A 25,341-nucleotide genomic window follows, 5' to 3' on the forward strand; every position below is an offset into this window, starting at 1 on the left:
TTATCACCTACGAATTCGCAAAAAGGTCTTATTTGGCAGAAACAGATGCTCCTTACCAAATTAGAAATTTTAACTAATATGGTTATTTTGCATACGTTGTAATAGCAACTCTTACCTATAACATTTTGCTATGTGAAGCCTGGCAGAATATGTCCCCAAAAAAGGCCCAGAACTAAGAAATTGCACATGGAAAACCTGTGTGGAAACGTAGGTTCTTAAAGCCATTCCATAGGTGAGACCTTGAAAAACTGCAGTAATTTTGCATCCCGGGTATGAAATTTATGTATTAGAGTTCCTGATGCCCCCCAGAATGATGGTCTGTTGAGGCTGAGTTTGCATGATCTGGTCTTGCAAGGGCTCTGTCTGTAAAAGATGATGTCTGGTTGAGGTACCCAACCTCTGAGCTCCTGCACTCCCTGGCAGCCATGGGTATCCGTGAATGAGCAGGCCTGGAGCAAGGCCTTTTAGAAGCGCGCTGCTATTGGTGGGGAGCTCTAGCATTCATTGTTCTGTAGATTTATGCCGGATGGTTAAGCACCGGTGATTAGAAGAGCATGTGTTTTAGAAAGCCATCCTGCCCCGTTTGGGGAATTCTTGGCCTGGAAGTGAAAGCAGACCATCTATCTTGCTGGGTTTCCATTCCACTCAGAGGAATCTCAGCAGGATGCTACCCTCCTGCTCTTCACTGTAAGTGGCTCTCTGCCACAACTAATTTAATAACAGTAATTCCTGTAATTTGTGAGTGATGCAAGATCTAATGCATTCGGAGTAGCAGTTAGGAGCATCTCTTGTTCCCTGCCGGTGCTTTCATGGGAGAGATCTCACTTAGCACCATGTTTACAGGCTTTGGATAAGACTCTGTATTTGCCCACTCTTCCTAAAGGTTTGGAGGTCGTGATGTGCAGATAAACAGGTCTTGGTTTTAAAACATGTATGGCTTTGTTATGATGTATTGTTTCTTTGCTTCTAGTAGGGTTTGTAAATAAAAGTATCTAGTTTTTGCCTTGGTCCTCTTAAGAGAAATTTGTGGAAAGGCTCTTTTGTACAGTAAGTGAGAGATGCATAAGTTAGGATAATTTTTTCTTGAGAGAACTATGTAGAAAGGCTCTTTGGTACGGTAAGTGGGTGCGCATAAGTTAGAATATTTTCTTTGTACTTTATTTATATTGATTTTCTTCTGACAACAGAAAATGACAAAGCACATTTCCGTACAGCCAGCCCATATGATACACATAAGTTACTGCATCATTTTGTATCCGCATGTTAATTCAATGTAGTATAAAGAAAGAGCAGATATAATTGATTATCCACATCATTACATTGTCCGCAAAAAAATCACGGATTCTGCAACACAGTATGAACATGGTCCCAGCACCCCCCCAAATCTTTCAGTTTTTTTTAGAGCATTTCCTAGCTTTATAAATTGTTTCCTTAGCGACAACGCAGTAGCCAACTTCTCTGATAGATTTAGTTACAGAAGGAGCTCTGGAAGCTTGCGTAAGTTGGAATACTTGCGTAATTTAGAATACTTGCATAGGGCATTTTAATCTCGGCCCACCTCAGAGTATTGGAGAATACGCAGAATGTGGTCTTCCATGTATTTCTGAACCAAAGCTTTTTTGAGTTTTGAAAACAATCCAGTTGTTTGCCCTTGAAATTAAATTCATAGCTTTATTTGTTCACTTTAGTTTCCTGCAGCAGGACTGCCCCTAAGTGATATTAGTGTGCTTTCAACGAAGAAAAAACAATGATACCGGTTGTGGAATGTATGCTAGGTTACATGCACTTATTCACCGATTCCCACCATTTTTATTATGTTTTCAAAGTGCTTTCAGAATCTGGAATCCCTTTCAGTTTTCGGATTCTTGTTAAGTGGGCTACAGGAGGTCAGTTCAGTTGAGTTTGTATTTCGTTTTTTAGGTCTCGCCTGACCCAGCACATGCGCTGGTCTGGCGAGACTTATTGAGAGGGCTCCAAAAAGTGCTACCAGGCCTTCTAGAGCTACAGTACATGTGCGCGGGCACGCGCCCCGCGCTTTACTGCGATTACTTTCACTTTCGCGGCCGCACGGCTGCTTTGATGTGTGATCGCGATCACTTTCACTTTCGCGGCCACACGGACGCTTTGCATAGCCAATAGGTCTCGCTTTTGGGACCTTATAAGTATTTAGTTATGCAACTGTTGCATGGCTAAGCACTTATAAGGTCCCAAAAGCGAGACCTATTGGCTATGCAAATGCTTGTTGTTGTTGTCTTGACGTGAGGCATGATGAAGAGTCTGACAAAGAAGAAGCATACTGATGCATTGTTTTGTGGTGGAATATATTGGCTAGGGGCTGCCTAGATTGTTAGGGATTTATGTGGAGTGTTTCGTGCATGGATGTCTTCACCGAAGCACATTGACATTTGTTTCATTCTGCTGGGATGCACAGGTGTACTTTGCTTGGCTTTAGGTGGTTATGGTTTGAGGCATTCAATGGCCTGGACACCATTTTGTGTAAATGTGGGATTGGATTTGCATGACTGAATGTACCCTTAAGGTGGTCTTTAGCCACCTAGCTAACTTGATGACTTGGAGCCATGATGTGCACATGCTCCGCCCTATGAAGTGAGCCTAATGTGATTTGGGGGATGTTGTCTTGGTGTTCAGTGCTGCATAGCCACATTACAGTCATTTAAAACACGTATGAGCTGTGTTTGGGGTGTTTTATGTTATGTTTCAAAAGTACTTGTGGCCAGGCAGTGGGACAGCCGCTGCCCGTGCAGATAAGAGAAGTGGGGCAGGGTTAGGGGGATTCAACAGATGACCACGAGGGTACATTAAATAATTACTTTTCCCTCGTCGCCGTCTGTCGAAATCCCCCCCCCCCCACCGCTCTTATCGCATGGGCCACGGCTGCTGTGGGGTTACCCCCATACTGAATCCATTTGCCCATTAGAGACATGTTAATGTACAGACACAGGGAGTCTAAGCCCCCTGACAGTCCTGGCACATTACCATATAGATGAAGAGAATACATGACCCAGACATCATGTCCTCCTGGGCATGGCTCTACAAGAGAACACAAAAGAACAGTTATTTCACAGTAAAACGTGCAGCTACCTCACTGTTCTCCCCTACTCACCATACTCAAGTAAAGATGTGCAGAACTTGGTTGGTTCTTACCAAGAAGGTGTAGCACTAAGAATCTTCTTTTGCATTCTGGAGCAATGTTTCACAGCCTAGAGGGCCAGTTAAGGTTTCAATGGTCTTACTTGGCTTATTGGACCAACCCCTCTCTGGGTTTTATGTGGAAGACAGGCATTTTCGAATATTACCATCTTGGAAATGGGAAAACCCTGAAGGAACATGAACACAGTTGTACTTAGTGACTGCTTGCTTGAAACAAGCATCATTGATGTATTTAACTCAATCTGAAAATATTGAGAAGCCCAACTTGTATACTATACTTAAAAAAACAAGAACATAGGGCAGAATTGTGATAACATAGTAGATTCAGTACCACATGGTATAATTTCACCACTATTGATAGAATGGCAAATGCATGATAGTCTGCAAAACACTATATTGATTAGTTTTCTGCTTCAAGAGCTAGGGTGGCAATAGTTTCTTCATTGGCAGTTCTATAGCTGCAGGACTTGAATTAATTACAGATATGATATAATGGTGTTTTGCGAAGACAAGGAGCATATAACCTAATAAGGTGATCAAATACATTGATGTGGTAAAATATTATATTAGGATAGATGGGGGAACCAATTTAATATAGGCAACTATATGAATTTCGGTTCAAAAGTGCCCCAACAAGTTATCTGCAAAAAAGAGATTTGACAGCATGCACACCTTTTTATCTTCTTTTTGTCCTGAAATCTTATTCCATTTTGAATTTGATTGCGTGCAAGCCCGGAAATCGTGGTCTGCCCTAAACCACGTGGGTAATAGAATCTGTCGAAAAAGGGGCGATGTGTCTCCCCAACCGGTTATCTCACATTGCTCACAGATGCAAAGAAATGGAGTATGGTGAAATATTTTCATTTGTGTTTACAGGAAGTAATAGTTCATGGTTATATATTTTTATTCTAATATAAATGGGTGATTTTCCCCATGAGAAGTGGCCTAGTCCAGCTGTGTAGCCTGGGTTACCAGCCCCTGGGGCAAGCCAAGTATCCTTCCACTTTTATTTTAAAACTGTGCGCCTGTATTCAAATTTTACACCCCTATAAATTCCCCTAAGAATTTTGCGCCCAGGCAGCCGCCCCTATGGCCCCGCCCACGCTCCGCCACTGCGGCCTACACATTTTCAGTGCATCTATTTTTGCAGCTGTTATTGCAGCGTACTCCTTATTTTCTCCATTTGTTTCTCAGGGCTCGCCTGTTTCTCTATAAGGCGAGATACCAAACCGTTGTCAGAGAGATAGATTAGTCTAGTTTCAGCAGTAGGTTCTTTAAATGTTCTTCAATCCGTTTTGTGTCTAAGAGGTAAGATTAATGGTGATTGAACCGAATGAGGGTGGCGTCCTCATTTGAAAGCGTTAGTGCAGTATAGTGGGCTTTTGGCGCGGCGAGTGATTTGCATTCAATTTTTTCAGAAGCTTAGCTCAGTAATGTGCTACTTTATTGCCCTGCTCCAAAATAAGTAATAAATATTCTTTGTATTTAAGTCTTCCAGCAACAATGCATCATCATGAAGGTCATTGAGAGGCTCTGTGGGCTGTAAGTGAATCCTGTAAGTTGGGGAGAACCTTTTTACTGCCTTTGCCTGATTGGAATATATTAGGAGTGCGTGGGTAGAGTGCCAGATTTCCAGCCACAAGTCGTAGTGCGTAATGAATATTATATATATCATATTAGCAATCAAGAAGGCATTCTCTTAATCTTACTTTGTGCATGTTCTAGTACTACAGCTTCACAGAGCTGAGGGAATAGGTGAGGCTGCAGAAGTGTCTATAGAGTGGTAGGCATTGTATGGGCAAATTGATTTCTTAATGTAGACATTTTGTAGAGGGCCCAAACCAATATTGGCGTGCCACAGTGCTGGGAGGTGAGGGAGACATGGAAAGAGCAGTGGGTTAAAATGTAGGCGAGGCAAAGACGACGTACAAAAGATTAAATCCTTCAAATGAAGAATATGATGGGCCAGAAGATAGAAAAGCCTGGAAAATGAGGAGTAAGCCATCAACTTTTTTTTGGCTTCCGCCTGGCTCCAAAAGTAGATGTTCTGTGGTGGATCAGGCAAGAGGTTGGCTGATCTTGTCTAGGTTCTAGGATAGTTGCATTCCTCTGTTGTCAGCAATCAGATGTTTTTTATGTTCATAGTTATGTGCTGTATCGTGCTTTTTGATGATCTATTTACATATTTGCAAGACTGTCTGTACAACCCCCTGAACACTATGCTTGAGTTTAGTATCCATCCACTTATGCTGGTCTGCTTCGTCACTTCAGAACCTCTTGTACTGATACCGCTTTTCTTGTGCGGTTTTCCTATTGTAATTCCTTCTTCTTTGATGTGTTTTCCACCACGTACTGGAGATTAAGGACATATGGACAGTATCTTTGTTTGTGATGTGCCATCACACCCACAAAATTTGTAAATTCACCCCACGTGCTTAGAGTACCAACATTGTTGCCTGGTATTTCTTAAGTAATGTAATTATGAATCTAGATTTATTTGACATTTAAAAACATATGCCCATGATTACCTCTCTTCTGTGGTTTAAATTACTGCATCAAAACGGCTGTGTAGTGTTAAGTGTCCACATTGCACCTGTCCAATCTACAGGCTTGGACCTGAACTTGGAGGCATGATAACAGAGGGCAGCCAGGTACATAAAAGAAGATATAGAGAGCTATATTTTCTATTCTGGAGCTAGTTATTGGATCTGTTTAGGACACAGTCCTTCTCTACCTTGACCAGCACTCTTCCCTCACCACATTTTGGTCGCCGGGTGCACTATCGGCTCCTGTCTCCAGTCTCGAAGCTCTTGAGTCGTGGGACTGACCATGGTGCCCCAGAGGGAGCCTGGGGAAAGGAAAGGTGAGAGCCAGGCCTTACCAAGTTAGTTGTGCGAAGCAGCCCACCAGACAGTCCTGTATCTGTACACATGGAATGCATTCAATGCTATCTAAATAGCCAAACCAAATAAAAATTTGTGTCTAATGTTCTACGCGTTTTACTAGCATGTGCTTACTTAGGATGTCACTTCTTACACCTGTTATTTTTCTGATTTCAGACCAGTATTAAAGAAGGATTATTACTTAAGCAGACGAGTTCCTTCCAGAGGTGGAAAAAGCGATATTTCAAACTTCGCGGCCGTACACTTTACTATGCCAAGGATTCTAAGGTACCCATTGTTAATGACATAATTGTTTCAGTTTAGTTAACTAATCTTTCACCTGTTCCTATGCATGGCACTCGAGCCATATGTTGCCACAGATTGACGTTATATCCCTCCATTTGCCAGCTATTGTAATGATACACCAACGTTTTTACATAAAGAATATGTTTGAATAATATATTTGCAGTATGTTCCAATAACTTAAACAGTCCCAATTTACAAGCATTGACTTTGCTTTCTTTTCTTCATTATTTTTACTTTCAATATAAATGGATTTATATTATTAGTGGTCTTTCAGAGCTGAATAGCTAAGATGCAATGGCAGTGTAGAAAACAACCTTACACTTCATGTTATACCACTTCTTGGTGCTCCCAAGCACGCCTCTTTCGCGTAGATAAATCATACTGTGCTTTGTACCATGTGTCAGACATCTTGAAGGGGCCATCTTGTGAATGATGTCACAATACGTCCCAAAGTCCAAGTAGACCTATTGTTGGTGATTGTCAGAAATGAAGGACAGGATACTGAGAACTGCTTTTGCCCATCACTAGATGGCTCCTTTAAGGCCCCAAAGGCACTGAGCTACCCCGGTGAGTTATGGTGCTTTTACATGGTGCAGAATCCGCTATTTGTAATGGCCTGTGCGCTGATTGGGGGCTCTACTTTGTCCATGGAAGATAGACCTTAAGCATTTAACAGCTTGTTTCCGCACAAGCCCATCCTTGACTCACTTTCCAATACCTCCTGGTTCAACTTGTGCAGCTTCATTCCTAGCCTCACCACTGGACACAATGACATGCTATTTTCCACCATAACATGTTTATTCTTGATTTATGGTAGGAAGTAGTAATGAATTGCCTCAGTACCGTTGAATTTCTCACAGGCCAGGAAAGAACATTCAGAAACTGTTAGACCAATATATATATTTATATCATATAGTTCTTTGTTTTACAATATAAGTAGGCCGCATGAGTCAGGACATTTTAGCCATCTATGTTTTTTTCTTCTTGACCTTTTCTACATTTTCCTAATCTGGCATTTTCTGTTTTACATTGGCTAAAATATGTTTCATATGATGATGTATAGAAACATTTGCATTTGCAAGGTACTGTTACATGTTTGGTGCCGTTAGTTTACATCAAGAGTACATTTTTTCTTTTCTTTAAAAAAAAAATCCTTTATATTGTCAGAACAAAAGTACAAAAACATTGTGGATCATAGACATCTGTTTTGCAATGTAGCTCGTATGAATTAGCTTCTCACGCATTAATTCTGGTCCTGCATTAAGCTATGACTTTGGCAAATGTATGTGTGTGTGTATATGTATGTATGTGTGTGTGTATATATATATATATATATATATATATATATATATATATATATATATTCAGTTGAAAAAACCATAGGTTTCACACATGTTATAGTTAGCTGGACATTTCCCTCGTAAAAAAACAATGAAATTCCCCCGTTATAGTTAGTGCAGGCAACTATAACTCACGCGACCGCAATCCTCTGCTGATGACGTCAGATATTACATCACTGTATTTAGACACCTATTTACCCATGTCTTCTTCCATTAATCTTTAGCTATACATATATTACAAATATTTATTTTTCAGAAAGACACATATGTAATCAGTGATGTAATATCTGACGTCATCAGCAGAGGATTGCGGTCGCGTGAGTTATAGTTGCCTGCACTAACTATAACGGGGGAATTTCATTGGTTTTTTACGAGGGAAATGTCCAGCTAACTATAACATGTGTGAAACCTATGGTTTTTAAAGTGAATTTGCAAGGTTTTTTAAATGCTAATTCCTAACTATAACGTGTGTGAAACCTATGGTTTTTTAAGTGAATTTGTACGTTTTTTAAAATGCTAAGTTATGTATTTATTAATATTTTTTTTTTTTCTGGTTTTTTACCGTGCGCGTACCGTGCGCGCGCTGTGGTCCCTCGGTGCGCTTCGCGCACCGAGCGCCCACGAAGCGTTGCACCGTGCGCGCTCCGTGTATACACCCCGTGCATTTTCGACAAAAAAATAAATGTTTTTTTCTCTCTTGGGGGTCCTTCAGTGGCCCCCTGACAAAGGCTAGGGGGTCAGGAACTGTACACCCTGCCCCCTTTTCACGTTCTCCACCTTTGTTTTTCACTGCCGCAGACAGCGAGAGACAAAATGGCGGCCGCCACTTCCTGATTTCGACCGATTCGAATGTTTACTGACATCTAACAACCAATCAGAATTGCGCTCGCGCACGGCAGGGTGCGCGCACAGTGCGCGCGTATAGATATTGATATAGTTTTAAATGCTATTTTCTCAGGAAATACTGAACAGATTTACACGAGACCTTCAAAAGGCACTTCCTTGACCTTATGGCTACCTCTCTGCCAAATTTCACGTAATTCTGTTCAACCGTTCGGGCTGTACCTTCGACTAAAGGTCCTATGGAAAAATGCATGGGGAAAACGCGTTTTGGGACCCCCTTTTTTCTCGGCCCCCGCTTGATGAATCACCCCGAGACTTTCAGGGTAGGAGCTGAGCGGAGCGCCCCATTAGTTTTGAAAATTTCGCGAAGATTCGTCAACCGGCGCCAAAGTTATTCAAAATAGAATTTTCAGATTTCCTATGGAAACACGGTCCTAACTATAACTATCTACTGGCGACCGCCAGTAGATAATATATATATATATATATATATATATAGATAGATAGATAGATAGATAGATCTTACCACAGTCCTGCTCGTAAAAATCCATAGAAGGGAGCCACACCATACGAGGTATCTTCAGAAGGAAATCCTATTCAGCTACCACTTGACACGTTTCGGCCACCTCCGAAGCCTTGCTCAGACACCCTGTCTGTTGAGTAAGAAGCATTAGTGACAAATAGAATCTGCAGCCGTTCCAGCCCCAGCTGTCAAAGAGGTGGGTTGAGAATTTTCATTAAAACTCTGGCCAAATCGGCCCCTGTGCATGGTCTGGAGGAGGGAGGTTCGCACCTTGGTGAAAAGTTTGCAAACATGAGGGAAAACACACATATCAGTGCACAGGTTTCCGAATAAACTGGTTAAAAACCAAAGGATTTATAGGCTGGCCTGAAAGGGGTAAACATGAAACATTCCAGTAGTTAATGGTCTGCACAATGATCCCAACGTGCGGGGCAGAATGTTTCTGATAAAAACAAATGGAACCCAGCTGGGAATTTTACAGAGCAATTTCTAAATGGATTTTCTAAAATGTCATAGATTTTATAGGCAGGTAAAATAATCTGGTAATGCGGTTTAATATGTTTTCCTAAATTTTTTGCAAAATCTGTAAAACACAAAACTTAACTTCTGCCTTCGAGAAGCTTAGTTTACCCTTTCTGCCTCTTGCAGGTTTGTTATCTCTTATAATGTGACCGTGGAAATACTTGGAATGAGAAGCATCGAAAGAATAAACGTTACATGGTTCTCGGCCTCCGGCTTTATTATGCCAATCTATACCCCCGACTAGCAAAATCTTACAGGTTCGCGCCACAGAGCTAGGCTATGATGAGCGAATAGGCTAAAGGAGCAGGCATTGGCTATACAGAGTGATCATATCATAACAAGCTATTAATATACTGTATGAAATGGATCAAGCTGAGTTATCATTGCTGCAGCAGCAGTACACATCTCCAAGCATAGTTTGCAAATTCATGAAGTGTCCCAAAATATCAGTTTATCATTTTTCTGTAAGTGCACATTTTTCTTCAAACATCAGCTTGTCATTTTCATAGTATGCATTTTTTTTTTCTTCAAATACCAACTTTTATCCTTTACTAGAACATTGGAATGTTGGAAGCTCCATTGAAAACAATGGAGTGCTCTGGGCTTATAATGGCTGGTATAAGCCTGGAGCTCCAACATTCCAATGTTTCTTTGTTCGCAGCTCTGGCTGTGAACAAAGGCTTCTGATGGATACATCTGCCAGTGGATTCCTCACCTTGTGAATATCCCCTGCGCCAGCATTCCACGGAACTTTTTTCCCCAGCTCTCTACGCCGACGTCGACGACGTCATAATGCATCGGCTCCGCTCGCGACTCCGTATGACGTCACCGGAGCCATAAGAGAGCCACGTCGGCGTGATGACGTCAGTTCCCTTTTTTCCGCGCCGTCGACACGCAACGGTTTTTCCAGTACTCTCCTGCTACTTTGTAGTTGTTTGGTGTTACTGTTAGAGAAAATCTATTATGTCTTCGACGAGGAAGTCGGGTTTTAAGCCCTGTAGGGAATGTGGGGGCCACATGTCTAAGACAGACCCCCATGATGATTGTTTGTGGTGCCTTTCATCTGACCACGACGTCGAAGATTGTTCAAGCTGCAGGAGGATGAATCCGAAGGCGTTGAAGGAAAGGGAGGCAAAGCTTTTTATGGCCAAGGCCAAAAAGGAGAAGAGAGGTAGAAAGAAGGAGAGGTCGAGACCGGAGTCGTCGACTTCACGTTCATCGAAGTCGAAAAAGCATCATAAGAGAAGGAAGCATTCCTCTTGGCGCCGGTCTTCGAAGAACAAGGCGTCGAGATCGACTTCGCCTCGACGTCGAAGTAAGGATTTGTCTCCTTCGCCTTCTAAGTCTCCAGAAGGATCTCCTTCGCCGAAGCGGACTCCAGCGCGGTCACCGTCGCAGTCCTCGGCGCAGTCACCGGCGCCATCAACGGCGCCATCTCCGGTTCCAGTGGAGTCGTCTGTTTCAGAAGATGAGCAGGAACAAAGTGGAGTGGTGTGGCTCACTGGTTAGAGGCGGCAGACCCGGAAGCAGAGGTCGGTCAGGGACCAGGGTTCGATTCCCGACGCGGCAGGGTCTTGGGCCAAGGTCATCGGACTCGATAATTCTCGCCTAGGTGCCTACTCTAATCATGGATCACACTCAGCAACTCTGGGCAATAGCTTGCTTAATCTCCACTTACGGCCCCATCAGCGCCGGGGATGCTTGGTCTGCACCTTGGAGATGCCCAGTAAGGGACCATCTCACAGGGAAAGCCAGGATGGGTTCCCCAGCAGTACACAGCGCCGGAACACTTTGCTTGAGTAGCTGAGCGCTCAATAAAACACCAGATAACATAACATAACAAAGGAAGGAGCCTTCTCCAGGGCCTGAGGATCCTACGGCTCCGGTAGAGGACACTGCGGCGCCGTTGCCAGGTACTCCGCAGACGGATCCAGAATCGGTTCCTTATCCGCAGTTCCCGGCTCCGGGTATGGATTCTTCGCATTTTTTAAATGCAATGTATGGAATCTTCCATCGGGCTGCCTTCCCATCCGGTGCACCGACTGGTCCCGTGGGTCCTATGGCGTATACTCTAGGGGTACCGCAGCATTATGCTCAGGCCCCGTTTATGGCCTTTCTGACGATGGCGCCTTCGTGGCAGTTTCCGGCGCCGTCTGGGGATCCATCGCGACTTCGACTGGATCGTCATGCTTCGAAGCCTTCCTCGACGCCGTTGCTGACTCCCTCGGCGCCGCGTTCGGCGCTGCCGACTCAGTCTTTGGCACCGCCGACTCCGTCTTTGGCGCCGCCGACTCCTACACCTCTGGCTCCACCGACGCCGCGTACGACGCCGACGACGCCGGCTCCAAGGATTCGGTCGAGAAGGGAGGCCCAAAGGGTCTTGGATGAGGAAAGGTATAGAGTGGAGGTAGAGGAAGGTGACGTGGACACGTCCTCTGATGAGTTTGAAGGGATACAAGAGGCTAGTGGCCTGGATACGACCCCTGAGTGGGAGCATACTTAATCTAGATCCTCTCCACCTCAGGAATTGGTTCCTTACCATATGGCTATAAAGAAGGCCGCAGAGCTGTTGGATTTGCAGTTACCCTCTGCGGAATATAAATCTAACCTGCTGACAGGTGTTGCATTCACCTACTTTGACTTCTGAGCCTTTATTGCCTTTTAATGAGGCTATTTTGGAGCCTGTTTTGGAGGTATGGCGTAAGCCACTTTCTTCTCCAGCGGTTTCCAGGCAGGTGGCGAGAAGATACAGGGTGGCACCTGGGGATCCAGATTTTCTTTCTACGCACCCGTCTCCAGAGAGCCTAGTTGTGCAGGCGTCCTGCTCGAAGCATGCTTCGGGAGCGTTCCCTCAGTCTCCTGCGGACAGGGAGTCCAAAAAGGTGGACCAGGCAGCTAAGAAAACTTTTTCATCAGGAAGTATGGCACTTAAATCTACCAATGCCACGAGCTTGCTGAGTCGTTATGTGCATGCCTTAATGGACTCGATGAAGTCTTTAGCCCCTAAGCTGCCTGAGGGTGATAAGGCGTCCTTCATGGAGGTGGTCGCAGATACTCAAGCTGCTGCAAGACAAGTGATTCAATCGGGTTTGATAGAGCAGATTGAGTGGCAAGAATAATGGGCTCGTCTATAGCCACGAGAAGGCAGGCATGGCTCCGTTCATCTGGCTTTTCTACGGATGTTCAGGCCACATTGGTGGATTTGCTGTTTGATGGACAAAAATTATTTGGAGAAAAAGCTGACTCCGCCCTACAGAGATTTAAGGACAGCAGGGTAACACCTAAATCTTTGGGTCTGCAAGCTCCTGCTAAAGGATTTGGTTTTAAAAAGTTTAGGGGTTTCGGAAGGTCTTCATTTCGCTCCTTCCGACAGCCTCAGCAGCAGCAACAACAGCAGAATCCCCTCTATAGGTCCTATAGAGGGAGACAAAGGGGTCGGAGAGGTTCTGGACGCAACCCATCTTCTTCCTCCTCCTCTGCTCCCAATGAGGCTTCAGGGAAGCAGCCCTAGATCCCCCATCCTGGATCATGTAAGACCTGTGGGGGTCGGGTGTCCCACTTTCTGCGGGGTTGGAAATCTGTTACAACCGACCTTTGGGTTTTAAACCTCGTGGAGACTGGGTACGCCCTTCCCTTTCGGGACTTTTCTCCCCCTTACCCTCCTTGCCAAGGTTACTGCTCGGAAGACCATCTGCTTCTCCTGCAGAAGGAGGTTCTGGCTTTGCTTCAAAAAGGGGCGATAGAGGTGGTTCCGGAGCAGGAAAGGGGTCAGGGATGCTATTCCCGGTATTTCCTGATTCCCAAAAAGGACGGCAGTTTGCGTCCAATACTGGACCTCAGAATCTTGAACTTTTACCTGAAGCAGGAGAAATTCAAGATGCTGACCCTTGCGCAGGTTCTTCAAGCGTTGCAGCAAGGAGACTGGATGGTGTCGCTCAACTTGCAGGACGCGTACTTCCATGTCCCAATCCTGAAGTCGCACAGGAAGTATCTCCGTTTTACGGTTGGGTCACAACATTACCAGTTTGTGGTCCTCCCGTTTGGTCTTACTACCGCACCTCGAGTCTTCACAAAGGTGATGGCAGTGGTGGCTGCTCATCTCAGGAGGTCGGGGATTCCAGTTTTTCCCTACCTGAACGACTGGCTTCTGAAGGCAGAGTCCCCAGAGATGGTGCAGCGTCATCTGCAGATAACATCTCAGCTGTTATTCGACTTGGGTTTTTCGATCAATGCGCCCAAATCTCACCTGGTGCCCTCTCAGCACAACCTGTTTATAGGGGCGGTACTGGACACTACTGTGTGTCGAGCATTTCCTCCTCCTCAAAGAATTCTCGACATTCAGGAGATGGTCCCTTTATTCCACAATGGAGCGGTTGTTCCAGTTCTGAAGGTCCTTCGCCTGCTCGGTCTGTTCGCTTCCTGCATTCTGTTGGTCAGCCATGCACGCTGGCACATGAGGGCGCTCCAGTGGTGCCTCCGCAAGCAGTGGTATCAGCACAACGGAGATCTCAGGGAGTCGATAAAGATCTCCAGAGAAGCTGCAGCGGATCTTTCTTGGTGGAGCGTGGAGGGCAACCTGTCTCAAGGAAAACCCTTTCATCTTACTCCATCGGTGGCCACAGTGATAACGGATGCATCCACCCTGGGGTGGGGTGCTCATCTGGGGGATCTGGAGATCAAGGGTCTTTGGTCTCCAGAGGAAAGGTTGCTTCACATCAACCTTCTGGAATTGCGGGCGATTCGTTTGGCGCTCAAGGCCTTCCTCCCTTCCCTTCACGGTCAGTCGATTCAGGTCCTGACAGACAACACTACCGCGATGTGGTATGTCAACAAGCAGGGGGGAGTGGGGTCTCTTTGTTTATGCAGAGAGGCCTTACGTCTATGGTCCTGGGCTCAGGACCATCGGATTTGTCTGATGGCAAATCATCTGGCCGGGGTGCTGAACGTACGGTCTCAGTCGGCAGTTCTCCGCCGATCACGTGTGGAGGCTCCATCCGGAGGTGGTTCGTCATGTCTTTCGGACGTGGGGGACACCTCGGGTGGACCTGTTGGCCACCCGCAAGAACGCTCACTGCCCGTCATTTTGCAGTCTCCAGTATCCGATGCAGGGGGCGTTGGGAGACGCGTTTCAGTTGAGTTGGGACTCACGACTCCTTTACGCGTTTCCTCCCATACCCTTGATTCCTCGGGTTCTGAGGAAGATTCGCCAAGACCGGGCCCAAGTTATATTGATCGCCCCGGATTGGCCAAGAAGGGTGTGGTTTACAGATCTTCTCCACCTCTCCTCGTGCCCTCCGCTCCGTCTCCCTCTGAGGGCAGACCTCTTCTCGCAGTCGGAGGTGCAGGTTCTACAACCCCACCTCCAGAGCTTACACCTTCATGCCTGGAGATTGAACGGGGCAACCTGAGTTCATTCTCTCTCCCGCCTGATGTTTTGGATATTATTTTATCGGCCAGGCGACACTCTACCAAGTCCATTTACTCCTACAGGTGGTCGAAATTTGTTAAATGGTGTGGAGAGAGATCCATTGACCCTTTAAAAGCCTATCTTTCTAATGTGCTTCAGTTTGCTCTTTCTTTGGCTCAGCAGGGCTGTGCTGTGGCCACGGTCAAGGGCTATCTTTCGGCCTTATCGGCTTTTCTATGCCTTCCTGATCAACCGTCTCTTTTTAAATCTCCGGATGTACTGAGGTTTATCAAGGGCCTTACAAATATGTTTCCTCCCACTCCTTTTGTAATGCCACAGTGGGACCTTAATCTTGTCTTAACTTTTCTGATGGGGTCCCCGTTTGAGCCTCTTCATAGTTGTCCTCTGAGGCTGTTGTCCTTTAAGACGGTCTTTCTTGTAGCCATAACCTCGGCAAGGAGGGTGAGTGAGCTTCAAGCTCTTAGTTCTAAACCCCCTTTTCTTACATTACATGCTGAAAGGATGGTGCTCAGGACCAGGGCTGCCTTCCTGCCCAAAGTTGTTACTCCGTTTCATTTGGGGCAGTCTATTACTCTCCCTGTTTTTTATCCTCCTCCTCATCCCTCCAAAGAGGAGGAAAGACTTCATCGTCTGGACCCAAAGAGGGCTGTGAGCTTTTACTTGGACAGAACGAAGGACTTTCGTCTGAACGATCAGCTCTTTGTGGGTTATGTTGGACATACCAAAGGAAGAGCGGTGCACAAGCGCACTCTGTCAAGATGGATCATCCTTGCCATCAAGATCTGTTATGCCCTGGCTGGTAAGGTTCCTCCTGAGGGTATTAGGGCTCATTCAACTAGAGCTAAATCTTCTACATCTGCTCTGGCCCGGGGTGTTCCTGTGGCAGATATTTGTAAGGCTGCGACTTGGGCCTCCCTCCATACTTTCGCAAAGCATTATTGCTTGGACTCTGAGATGAGGAGGGAGGGCCACTTCGCGCGCTCCGTCTTGCAAGACTTTCTGGTGTAGGAAGGTGGACACCCTCCTCCGGGAGTTGGTACTGCTGTGGGAATCTATTCACAAGGTGAGGAATCCACTGGCAGATGTATCCATCAGAAGAACAAGTTACTTACCTTCGGTAACGCTTTTTCTGGTGGATACAGTATCTGCCTGTGGATTCCTCACTGGCCCACCCGCCTCCCCGTTGTCCACCTTTGTATACCTTAAAAGTTGTCTTGCTTGAGATGTTGTTATACTTTCTTGTATATTGGTAGGAAATGCTTGTTTTATTTAGCTTTCCTTTTCTTTGTATACTATGTATTTTCCATTGTATATTGTATACTGTGTATACTTTGAGTCTGTCGTTGGTCCACCTGTGCGCCTCGGAGGCATGGAAAAAATGGGTGGAACTGACGTCATCACGCCGACGTGGCTCTCTTATGGCTCCGGTGACGTCATACGGAGTCGCGAGCGGAGCCGATGCATTATGACGTCGTCCACGTCGGCGTAGAGAGCTGGGGAAAAAAGTTCTGTGGAATGCTGGCGCAGGGGATATTCACAAGGTGAGGAATCCACAGGCAGATACTGTATCCACCAGAAAAAGCGTTACCGAAGGTAAGTAACTTGTTCTTCAAGGAGCCTGAGGGGATTTGAATCCCCTCGCGCTCCCTGAAGGCTTTGTTTTATTTGTTAGAACATTCTGCCCTCTAGTGGCAGAATGTTCTAATAGCCTTATAGCCCTTCGTAGCAGGGCTATACCGGCTATTAAAGTCCTGCTGCTTTGTTAAAGTCCCTCGCCTTCGGCTCGGGCCTTTAACGATGTAGCGTTCCTTTAATAGCCGGTAAAGCCTGCTGCGGCGGGCTACAAGGCTATAGTAAAATCAGTTGTTCACAAATGTCAGCTTGTCATTTTCTAACAATACCTAATCTTGTCCTCAAGTATCAGTTTTTCGTTCTCAGTAATTATACATTAGTTGTCCGATATTATTGTTATTAATGCATGCATATCAGTCGTTACCATTATATGCTCAACTATTCTGCATCGAGTGCCTGTCATCTATCCTAAGCAAGCCAATGCAGCCTTGTGCTGTAGTGTCCATTATTTGCCAAACAGTACCTTGTGCTGCTCTGATTTTTCTAGCCTTAGAGCCCGACCTAGCAGGCTCTACCGGCCGGCAGAGCCCAGTAGGAGGGCTCTAAGGCTATTAGAACATTCCACCCCAGAGGGGAGAATGTTCTAATTGGTAAAATCAAAGGCCTCTCGGAGCCCGAGGGAATTTAAATCCCCTAAGACACCAAGGGGCCTTTGTTCACAGCGACAGCTGTGAATGAAAAACAACATTAGAATGTTGTTCTGTGGGCTTCTACCGGCCCGTAGAAGCCCAGAGCACTTCATTGTCTGCAATGGAGTGCTCAACATTCTATTTTTTTTTTTAACAAACTTTATTGCGATTTTTTTTTTTTTTTTTTTTTTTTTGTTGTCAACACAGACATACAGTGTGTTTAAGTTCGTTGCACAATTCTTCCCAGTGGGGTCGATGTTTTAATCATTTATTGCAGTGTCATGCAAAATGAAGTCTACTATGCATGGCGTTAGCCCTCCCTCTCAGTTTTCAAGGCAAAAGTGGAGAAGTGATTAGGACAAATCCTGCTATCTATTACTATCTTGTGGTGCTTGCCTCAATATGGCTTCAAATCGTATCTCTAACTAAGCACCCTAACCTCCCCCCACCCATCCCCCCCCAGGCATGTCACTTCCAACTCTGCATAGGTCGTGCAGCACCCATCTGTTACTCGCGGGTTTTGCCAACGTGCCAGGGATATCGGTGTACCTAGTTACGCGCTTCTGCTGTTTGCTCATATGTCATAGTGTTACTAGGGATATTAGTTCAGTGTCACTTGGGTGTGATCGTTCTAATCTCCTATCGCTGGCACAACAATCTGAGTCTTCATCGCTGTCAGTGTCTGGGTCCTTTAATAATCCCTCTAACATTTTCCATGGTTTTGCCGCCTCTAGCGCCTTTTCGCTACTCGCGCTCTTTGCCAACAGCAATCGCACTGTCCCATCACACTCCGCCCATTTAAGGAATTCCTTCTTTCATCTAGTTCTGTTGGGGCCCCTCTGCGCTTTCCAATGTTCCAATGCATCGTGATTTCCCTTTTGGCTAGCAAAAGACCCATATCTAGGAATTTACTAGTGACCTTGTTTTTAGCCGTATGGGGAAACCAATGCAGCATACGTGGCCCTATTGCCGGTTCCCAACTCCCTGTCCATGACGGCATTCAACAAGGTCACTACTTCAGTCCAATAAGTATCTAGTTGTGGGCACCCCCAGAACATGTGATGGAAGTCCGCTCCTTCCCCCTGGCAACGCGGGCACTCATCTGAGCCAGTGTCGAAGTAGGTTTTAATTTTCGCTGGAGTGAGGTAGGCTCTGTGCAGTATATAAAAGTGCACTAACTGAAAGCGGGCGTTCCTGGTGCTCTTCCATGCTCTTTCCACTATGTCAGTCCAGGCCTTGTCTGGTATCTCTTCCTCCCCATCCTCCTCCCACTTGCGCTGCAATACACTCGGGGGCAACAGCTTCTCCTGTGTCATACGCCTGTACAGGCATGTGACCACCTTAAAATTTCCCGCCGCTATCACTATGTATTGACATCCCAATGAGGTTTTTGGTTCAACGAGTCCCTCCTTCCACTGTTTATGGATAGCCGCGGTGAGCACCGCATGGAGAAAAAAGACCCCCCCCCCCTCGTAAATCGAAACGCTCCCGTAAGTCATTAAAAGGTAGCATGTTGCCATCTTCATAAAGATCCTCAATGGTAGTCAAACCTTTCTCGCCCAGTCTGCCAAATCCCTCCACGTACCTTCGTGGGGCAACGCCTCACCCATGGATAGTGGTATATCAGGGGCATATGGCACCGCAATTCTTTCCCTTTTTAAATTCCGTTTCCAGCACTGCCTTGCCGTTTTAAGGTCCCCTGGGAGGGCTCCAACTCGGATGGGAAGGTCCAGTACAATTTGAGAAAGTACTCTCAGAGCTGGGGCTTTATCTCTCACTTCATCAGACCCACGGAGCTGTGCTGCTCCGCTTTGCGTAAGCCATTGCAGTTGAGCTGCTAGGTAATAAGTTTCGAAATCGGGAACTCCCCATCCCCCCTCTGCTCTTGGACGCAGCAACACAGTCAATGCCACCCTCCGCCTACCGGTACCCCATAGGAAACCTGTGATCATGGATGTAAGCTGTTTAAAAACCCTCACTGGGATCCAACCCGGCAAGGTCCCAACGTAATATAATAGCCTTGGGAGGGGCCACCGTTTTGAGTAAGGCCACTTGTCCAGCAACTGACAGTGGGAGCGTCCCCCAGAACTCAAAGCTGCTCGACAGGCCTCTCACTGCCCTGCCAATATTACCCTCCAGCATATCCGCTTGCGTATGATATACCTTTGCCCCTAAATATGGTAGACACCTATATTCCCATTGCACCCCAGCTATATCTTGCGGTCCTTCTTTATCTCCGATAGTTGGTAACAAGCAGGACTTTGCCCAATTCACTCTAAGTCCAGCCACCATGCCCAGCTCATGCAATAATACCTTCGCCCCTTGGTGCGTATTTTCCGAGTCTACTAAAAACATTAACAAATCGTCTGCGTATAGGGCTATATGGTGAATTTACCCATGCACTTGTAGGCCTTGTTAGTGTTGTCCCATCCTGGCCTTAGCCACCAACGGCTCCATTGCCACCACAACTAGGAGGGGGGACAGCAGACATCCCTGTCTGGTGCCGCAGGTTGCGTCACAGGCATCAGATATCAATTCACCCGTCCTAACCCTCGCCGTAGAGCAGTTGTAGAGTAAGGCCGACCACTTTATAAATTTGTCCCCCAGTCCAAATTTAGACATGACGTGGAACAAGTATGACCATTCCAGGCTGTCAAACACTTTTTCGATATCGACTGCAAACACAGTGGCTCTGTCTTTCAGATAGGAGTCTGCTTCTAATATCTGCATTAAGTGGCAAATATTTAGGGCCGTATTCCTAGTGGGAATAAATCCAACTTGATCCTGATGTATTATGGTCGACATGAAAGGAAGAAGCCGAGTGGCTAATAGACGGCTCAATATTTTATAGTCTGTATTAAGCATGGACAGCGGGCGGTATGCGAATCGATCTCATGCTGGCTTACCTGGTTTTAGGAGTGGGATGATAATTACTTCTCACGTTGACACTGGAAGCTGGCCTATACGCTTCACGTCGTTATATAGTGCTACTAATCTAGGGGCTAGCTGTTCAGTGTAGGTTAGGTAGAATTCTATCAGGAGCCCATCCGTCCCCGGAGTCTTATTCCGCGCCATATGCTTAATAGCTGCCCTCACCTCTCCGATCTCAATATCTCTCCCTAACAACTCCACCTGATCTCCGTCCAGTCGTGGGAGTCTGTGTTCATGTGTAAACCTACTCAAGTCACTCTCCGTCTGGATCGTCTTACTCTTATAGAAGTCTTTGTAATATTCAGAAATATCTCATTCATGCCCTGTTGAGTATAGCAAGCCCCTGGCTGGTGGTCTCGGATCATCGAGCCTCTGTACGAAGGGTTAGCCAGCCAAGCTAGGAGAGCTCCCGATTTTTTTCCCCCTCTGCGTGGGCACGTGTGGCAAATGCCTTCTAGTCGAAACGGCTCTACTTGTCGCTACCACCTCCTTTGCTTCTACGAGCTCCCCCTGCTTATCTGTCCACCCAGGGCGATCTTGCTCCACTTCCCGAAGGCGCTGGTCCGCCTCCCCTATCTCCGCTAGCAGCCCCCTGCGCACTCCCACCACCTCAGCGATGCAGCGACCCCGAATCACCGTTTTAAAAGCGTCCGATTCCACTAAGGAGGATGAGGCTGTGTCCTCGTTGTCCCTGTAGTATTGAGTTTTGGAAGTGCCTACTGTGTCGCGAAACACTTGGTCTTCCAGGGCCTCTGGGCGTAGGCGCCAAGTAGGTATCTTGGCCCGCATGCGTGACCGCTACATTTGCAGTAAAATGGAGTTCTGATCCGACAATGTCCTAGTGAGGTACTCGCCCTGCACTTCGGCATGCACGTCCAGAGAGCATAAAAACGCATCCAATCGTACGTGGAGGTTGTGCAATGCAGAGAAGAAAGAATAGTCCCGGTCTCTAGGATGATGAGCCCTTCAAGTGTCCACCAGCCCCCATCGGCCCTGCCAGTGTTGCCTTGCCTCTGCTATTTTATGGATGGGTGTATTTTCTGGATGGGTGCATTACGAAGTGGTGGGTGCGGCCGGTCTAAGACCACATCAGATACACAGTTCAAGTCGCCCCCCCAAGCAGCACTGACCCGGTAATATAAGGTGCCAGTTTCCCTGATAACTGCGAAAAAGGCGGTTTGTCCTGTGTTGGGAGCATATATGCTCCCCAAGACTGTCGCGACCATCTAGTTTCCAAAGAACCACTATGTATCTTCCCTCTGGGTCTATAATTTTTTTCCTGCACTGAAAGGGCAGCCCCCCGCACCCAAATCAGTGCTCCCTGGGCATATGCTGAATAGGTGGTATAAAACACTTGACCATGCCATCGCTGTTGTAGTGCTACTCCGTCCTGCGCCTGTAAACGTGTTTCTTGTAGCAGCGCGGTCTGAACTCCCCAGCGCACTAGGTATGCGTGTATTTTATGCCGCCTCTACATTGAGTGCATTCCCCGTACGTTCCATGATATACACTTCAAGTCACGGGTGTTAACCATTTTAACAGTTTTTGTATGTTGGAAATCCTCCACTCCCACACCGGAAGAGGTTGGTGGTAACGGAGTCTTTCCAGGACATACAGTGGTAGCTTGGCTCGAGTGGTCAGGAATCAGGCACCGTGCTAAGCATACGACATACCCATACAATAACCATGCGTGCATCCGTTCCAAAAACGACTCTACACCGTAAAAATTATGAAAATATCTCTGTTTATCTTCTTTTTCTCTTAGTTGCTGATTAGATAAATAAATAACACAATCACAATATACAAGGCTTTTTTTTAAATAGTGCAGGTCAAATAAATACTGTCTTAATGATTCAATAAATAGGGGTGATCATAAATAATAAAGGCATAAATATAAGTGCAATACATACAGGCAATTAAATATTCTGAGGCAATAAATACTGCAAACCAATAAATATTGTGCATCAATAAATACTGTGGAACAATAAATACAGTGAGGCAATAAATAGGTTAAATACAATAAATACAGTGCCCTCAATAAATAATTAAAAGCTGACAGTGACACTTATAGAATCAGATCACATTTGAGATTACTATGGGCTGATTTGGCCCAGGCACAGCTTGTGGGGATGTGGAAGGCTTGAGGGTGTCTACTCCCTGGCTTGGACAAGGCTGAGGCCTAAACTGAGGTAGATCAAGGGGGAAATACTAGAGACCTGGCTCTCTCACTCTACACAACCCCTCTGAATTAGTCTCAGCTCACCCCTGGCACAGTCCAGCTGGTTCCAGCACCGCTCTAACCCCTAGAGTAGTCTCTTAGGATTCCACAGGGCCTTTGGCGCCCTCTATTCCACTTACTGCCCTTTTTCTGAAGCTCCGACGCCGCTGGAGTCGTGTCGACGCCGTGAGGCGGTTCCGGTTCGATGTCGGCGGCCTCGGCACAATGTCAGTTCTTGACGACGCCGGTAGGCGGTTCCGGTTCGATGTCGGCGGCCTCGGCTCCGATCTCGACCTCCGATTCGATGGTGTCGGGCAGTCTTGGCTCGATGTCGACTTCGGGCGGCTCCGGTCCGATGGCGGCCTCAGGTTCGATGACGTCGGCCGGCCTTGGCTCGATGTCGACTTCCGGCGGCTCCGGAGTGCGATCCCCACTCCCGACCTCCGGTGCTCCTCTCCTCAGGTTCCGGCGACTCCGGAGTGCGACCTCCACTCCCGACCTCCGGCACGATTCTCTCAGGTTCTGGCGACTCCGGAGTGCGATCTCCACTCCCGACCTCCGGCACGCTTCACCTCGGTCTCCGGCGACTCCGGAGGGCGGACTTCACTCCCCCGTCGACGCCGCTCACTCGACCTCGGGTGACTTCCTCCTCGACCTCTGGTACTTCTCCGACCTCCGTCGGCGCCCTCTCTCGACCTCTGGCGGCTCCGGGTACGACGTCTGCTTTTCCAGTCAGCGCCGCTTCTCCACCTCGGGCTCCAGGTCTCCAGGCTACTCGACGTCGGACTCCAGGGAAACCAGTATCCAGGTGTCTTGCTGTTCTTGGATTCTAAGGCCTGTTCCTGCTGTCCAGGTCCTTAAGATGGTTTTTCTTGCTTCTTCCCACACAGGGCTCCAGGCTGGGCTCAGTCAGTAGGGACTAGCATCAAGGGTGGGTTTATGGACCCCACTCCAGGCACAAGTTTCTACCCCTGCTGCCTCACTCCTTCCTCCTTCAGGTTTCTGCTGCTCACTCTTCACCAGTCAGGTGCCAACTGCCAGCTCCAACTGCCAACTCTCTGTCTTAGCTTCCCAACATTCTAAACCGCCTCCAACTGTCACAGGGCTCCAGAATGTTGCAGAAGGTTCTAGTAGGTTCCAGTGGGTGCTGGTGATGTCACAGGTGGCCACCATTTTGTGCTCCAGGCCCTCAGACAGAAGTTCCAGGGGTAGATAAAATGGCTCCCTGAATCTGCATCAATACTAAAAAGTCTGGTGGTTCCCAAAAAGGAAAAATTCAAACAGGGTTTGAGGCAAAAGTGGGACAAAATAAATAATGATGAGGAGGGACCACCCAAAGGGCTGACAGGTCTAACACGCGTCCCCCCCAGCTGAAAGTGGGGAGAGCTACCCAACCCCTTGGGAGTTCTCATCACTAAGGCGGAAATACCTTGAGAGACCGTCTGCATTGGCGTGGTCCACTCCAGGCCGATGTTCCACCTGAAAGTCCATTCCCTGTAGGGAAATAGACCACCTCAACAACTTGGGATTCTCCCCCTTCATCTGCATCAGCCAACGAAGGGGTCTGTGGTCGGTCTGAACCAGGAAGTGCGAGCCAAACAGATATGGCCGCAACTTCTTCAGAGCCCATACCACTGCAAAGGCTTCACGCTCTATTGCACTCCACTTCTGTTCCCTGGGAAGTAGTCTCCGGGATAGGAAGACCACGGGTTGATCCAGACCCTCTTCATTGAGTTGCGATAACACTGCCCCAATGCCATGTTCCGATGCATCCGTCTGGACAATGAACTCCTTGGAAAAGTCTGGGGCCCTTAAGACCGAGGCCTCGCACATGGCTTTCTTCAGCTTCACAAAGGCCTGCTGACAAGCCTCCGTCCAGACTACCCGTCGAGGTTGTTTCTTGGACGTGAGCTCCGTGAGGGGGGCTACGATGGTACCGTACCCCTTCACGAAGCGGCGGTAGTATCCCGTGAGGCCCAGAAAAGCTCGGACCTCAGTCTGTGTCTTGGGGGGTTCCCAGGCCATGATGGCCTCGATCTTCGCCTGGAGGGGTTGCACCGCTCCCCTACCCACCAAGTGTCCAAGGTACACTACCGACCCCTGCCCGATCTGGCACTTGCTGGACTTGATCGTCAATCCAGCTTGTCTCAGGGCCTGGAGAACAGCTTGCAGGTGACGCAAGTGATCCTCCCAGCTGTTACTGAAGACGGCTATGTCATCCAGATAAGCAGCAGAGAAACTCTCCATTCCGGTGAGGATCTGGTTTACCAGGCGCTGAAACGTGGCAGGTGCGTTCTTGAGCCCAAAGGGCATCACACAGAACTGGTAGTGGCCATTGGGCGTGGAGAAGGCTGACCTTTCCCTTGCTCCATCAGTCAAAGAGATCTGCCAGTACCCAGAAGTAAGGTCAAAGGTACTTAGATATTGGGCAGCTCCCAGCCGGTCAATTAATTCATCCGCCCTAGGGATCGGATGAGCATCAGTTTTGGTCACTGAATTCAGTCCCCGGTAGTCCACACAGAACCTCAGTTCCGGGTGGCCACCCGGTGGTGCGGCTTTTGGTACTAGTACCACCGGACTGGACCAGGGGCTGCTAGAAGGTTCGATCACTCCTAGCTCCAGCATCTTAGTGACTTCACTGTGAATGCTGGCCTTCACCTTGTCTGACATCCGGTAGATCTTGGACTTCACAGGTGGGCTGTCTCCTGTGTCCACGTCATGGACGCACAGGTGAGTCCTACCCGGGACAAGGGAGAACAACGAAGAGTACTGCCCCAGGACCTGGCGGCAGTCCTCCTGCTGTTCAGGAGTTAGAGATGGGGAGAGAATCACTCCCTCCACCGACCCATCCTTTTCTTGAGACGCAAACAAATCGGGGAGAGGCTCGCTTTCCACGTCCTCTCCTCCGTCAGTCAC

At 47.3% G+C, this 25,341-nt stretch overlaps 1 protein-coding gene across 7 annotated transcripts in view; it reads left to right on the forward strand.

Annotated features, from left to right (window-relative positions):
- DGKH (diacylglycerol kinase eta) overlaps nt 1-25,341 on the forward strand; it is a 725,438-nt gene that overhangs the window by 293,531 nt on the left and 406,566 nt on the right. For all 7 annotated transcript variants that reach the window (XM_085621806.1, XM_085621809.1, XM_085621807.1 and 4 more), the window contains one exon: nt 6,231-6,341. In XM_085621806.1, coding sequence (XP_085477932.1) covers nt 6,231-6,341 — 111 coding nt within the window. The remainder of the gene's footprint in view (nt 1-6,230; nt 6,342-25,341) is intronic.

This window comes from Triturus cristatus, chromosome 8 (genome assembly GCF_964204655.1).
Source record: "Triturus cristatus chromosome 8, aTriCri1.1, whole genome shotgun sequence".
In the NCBI taxonomy this organism is placed as follows: Eukaryota; Metazoa; Chordata; class Amphibia; order Caudata; family Salamandridae; genus Triturus; species Triturus cristatus.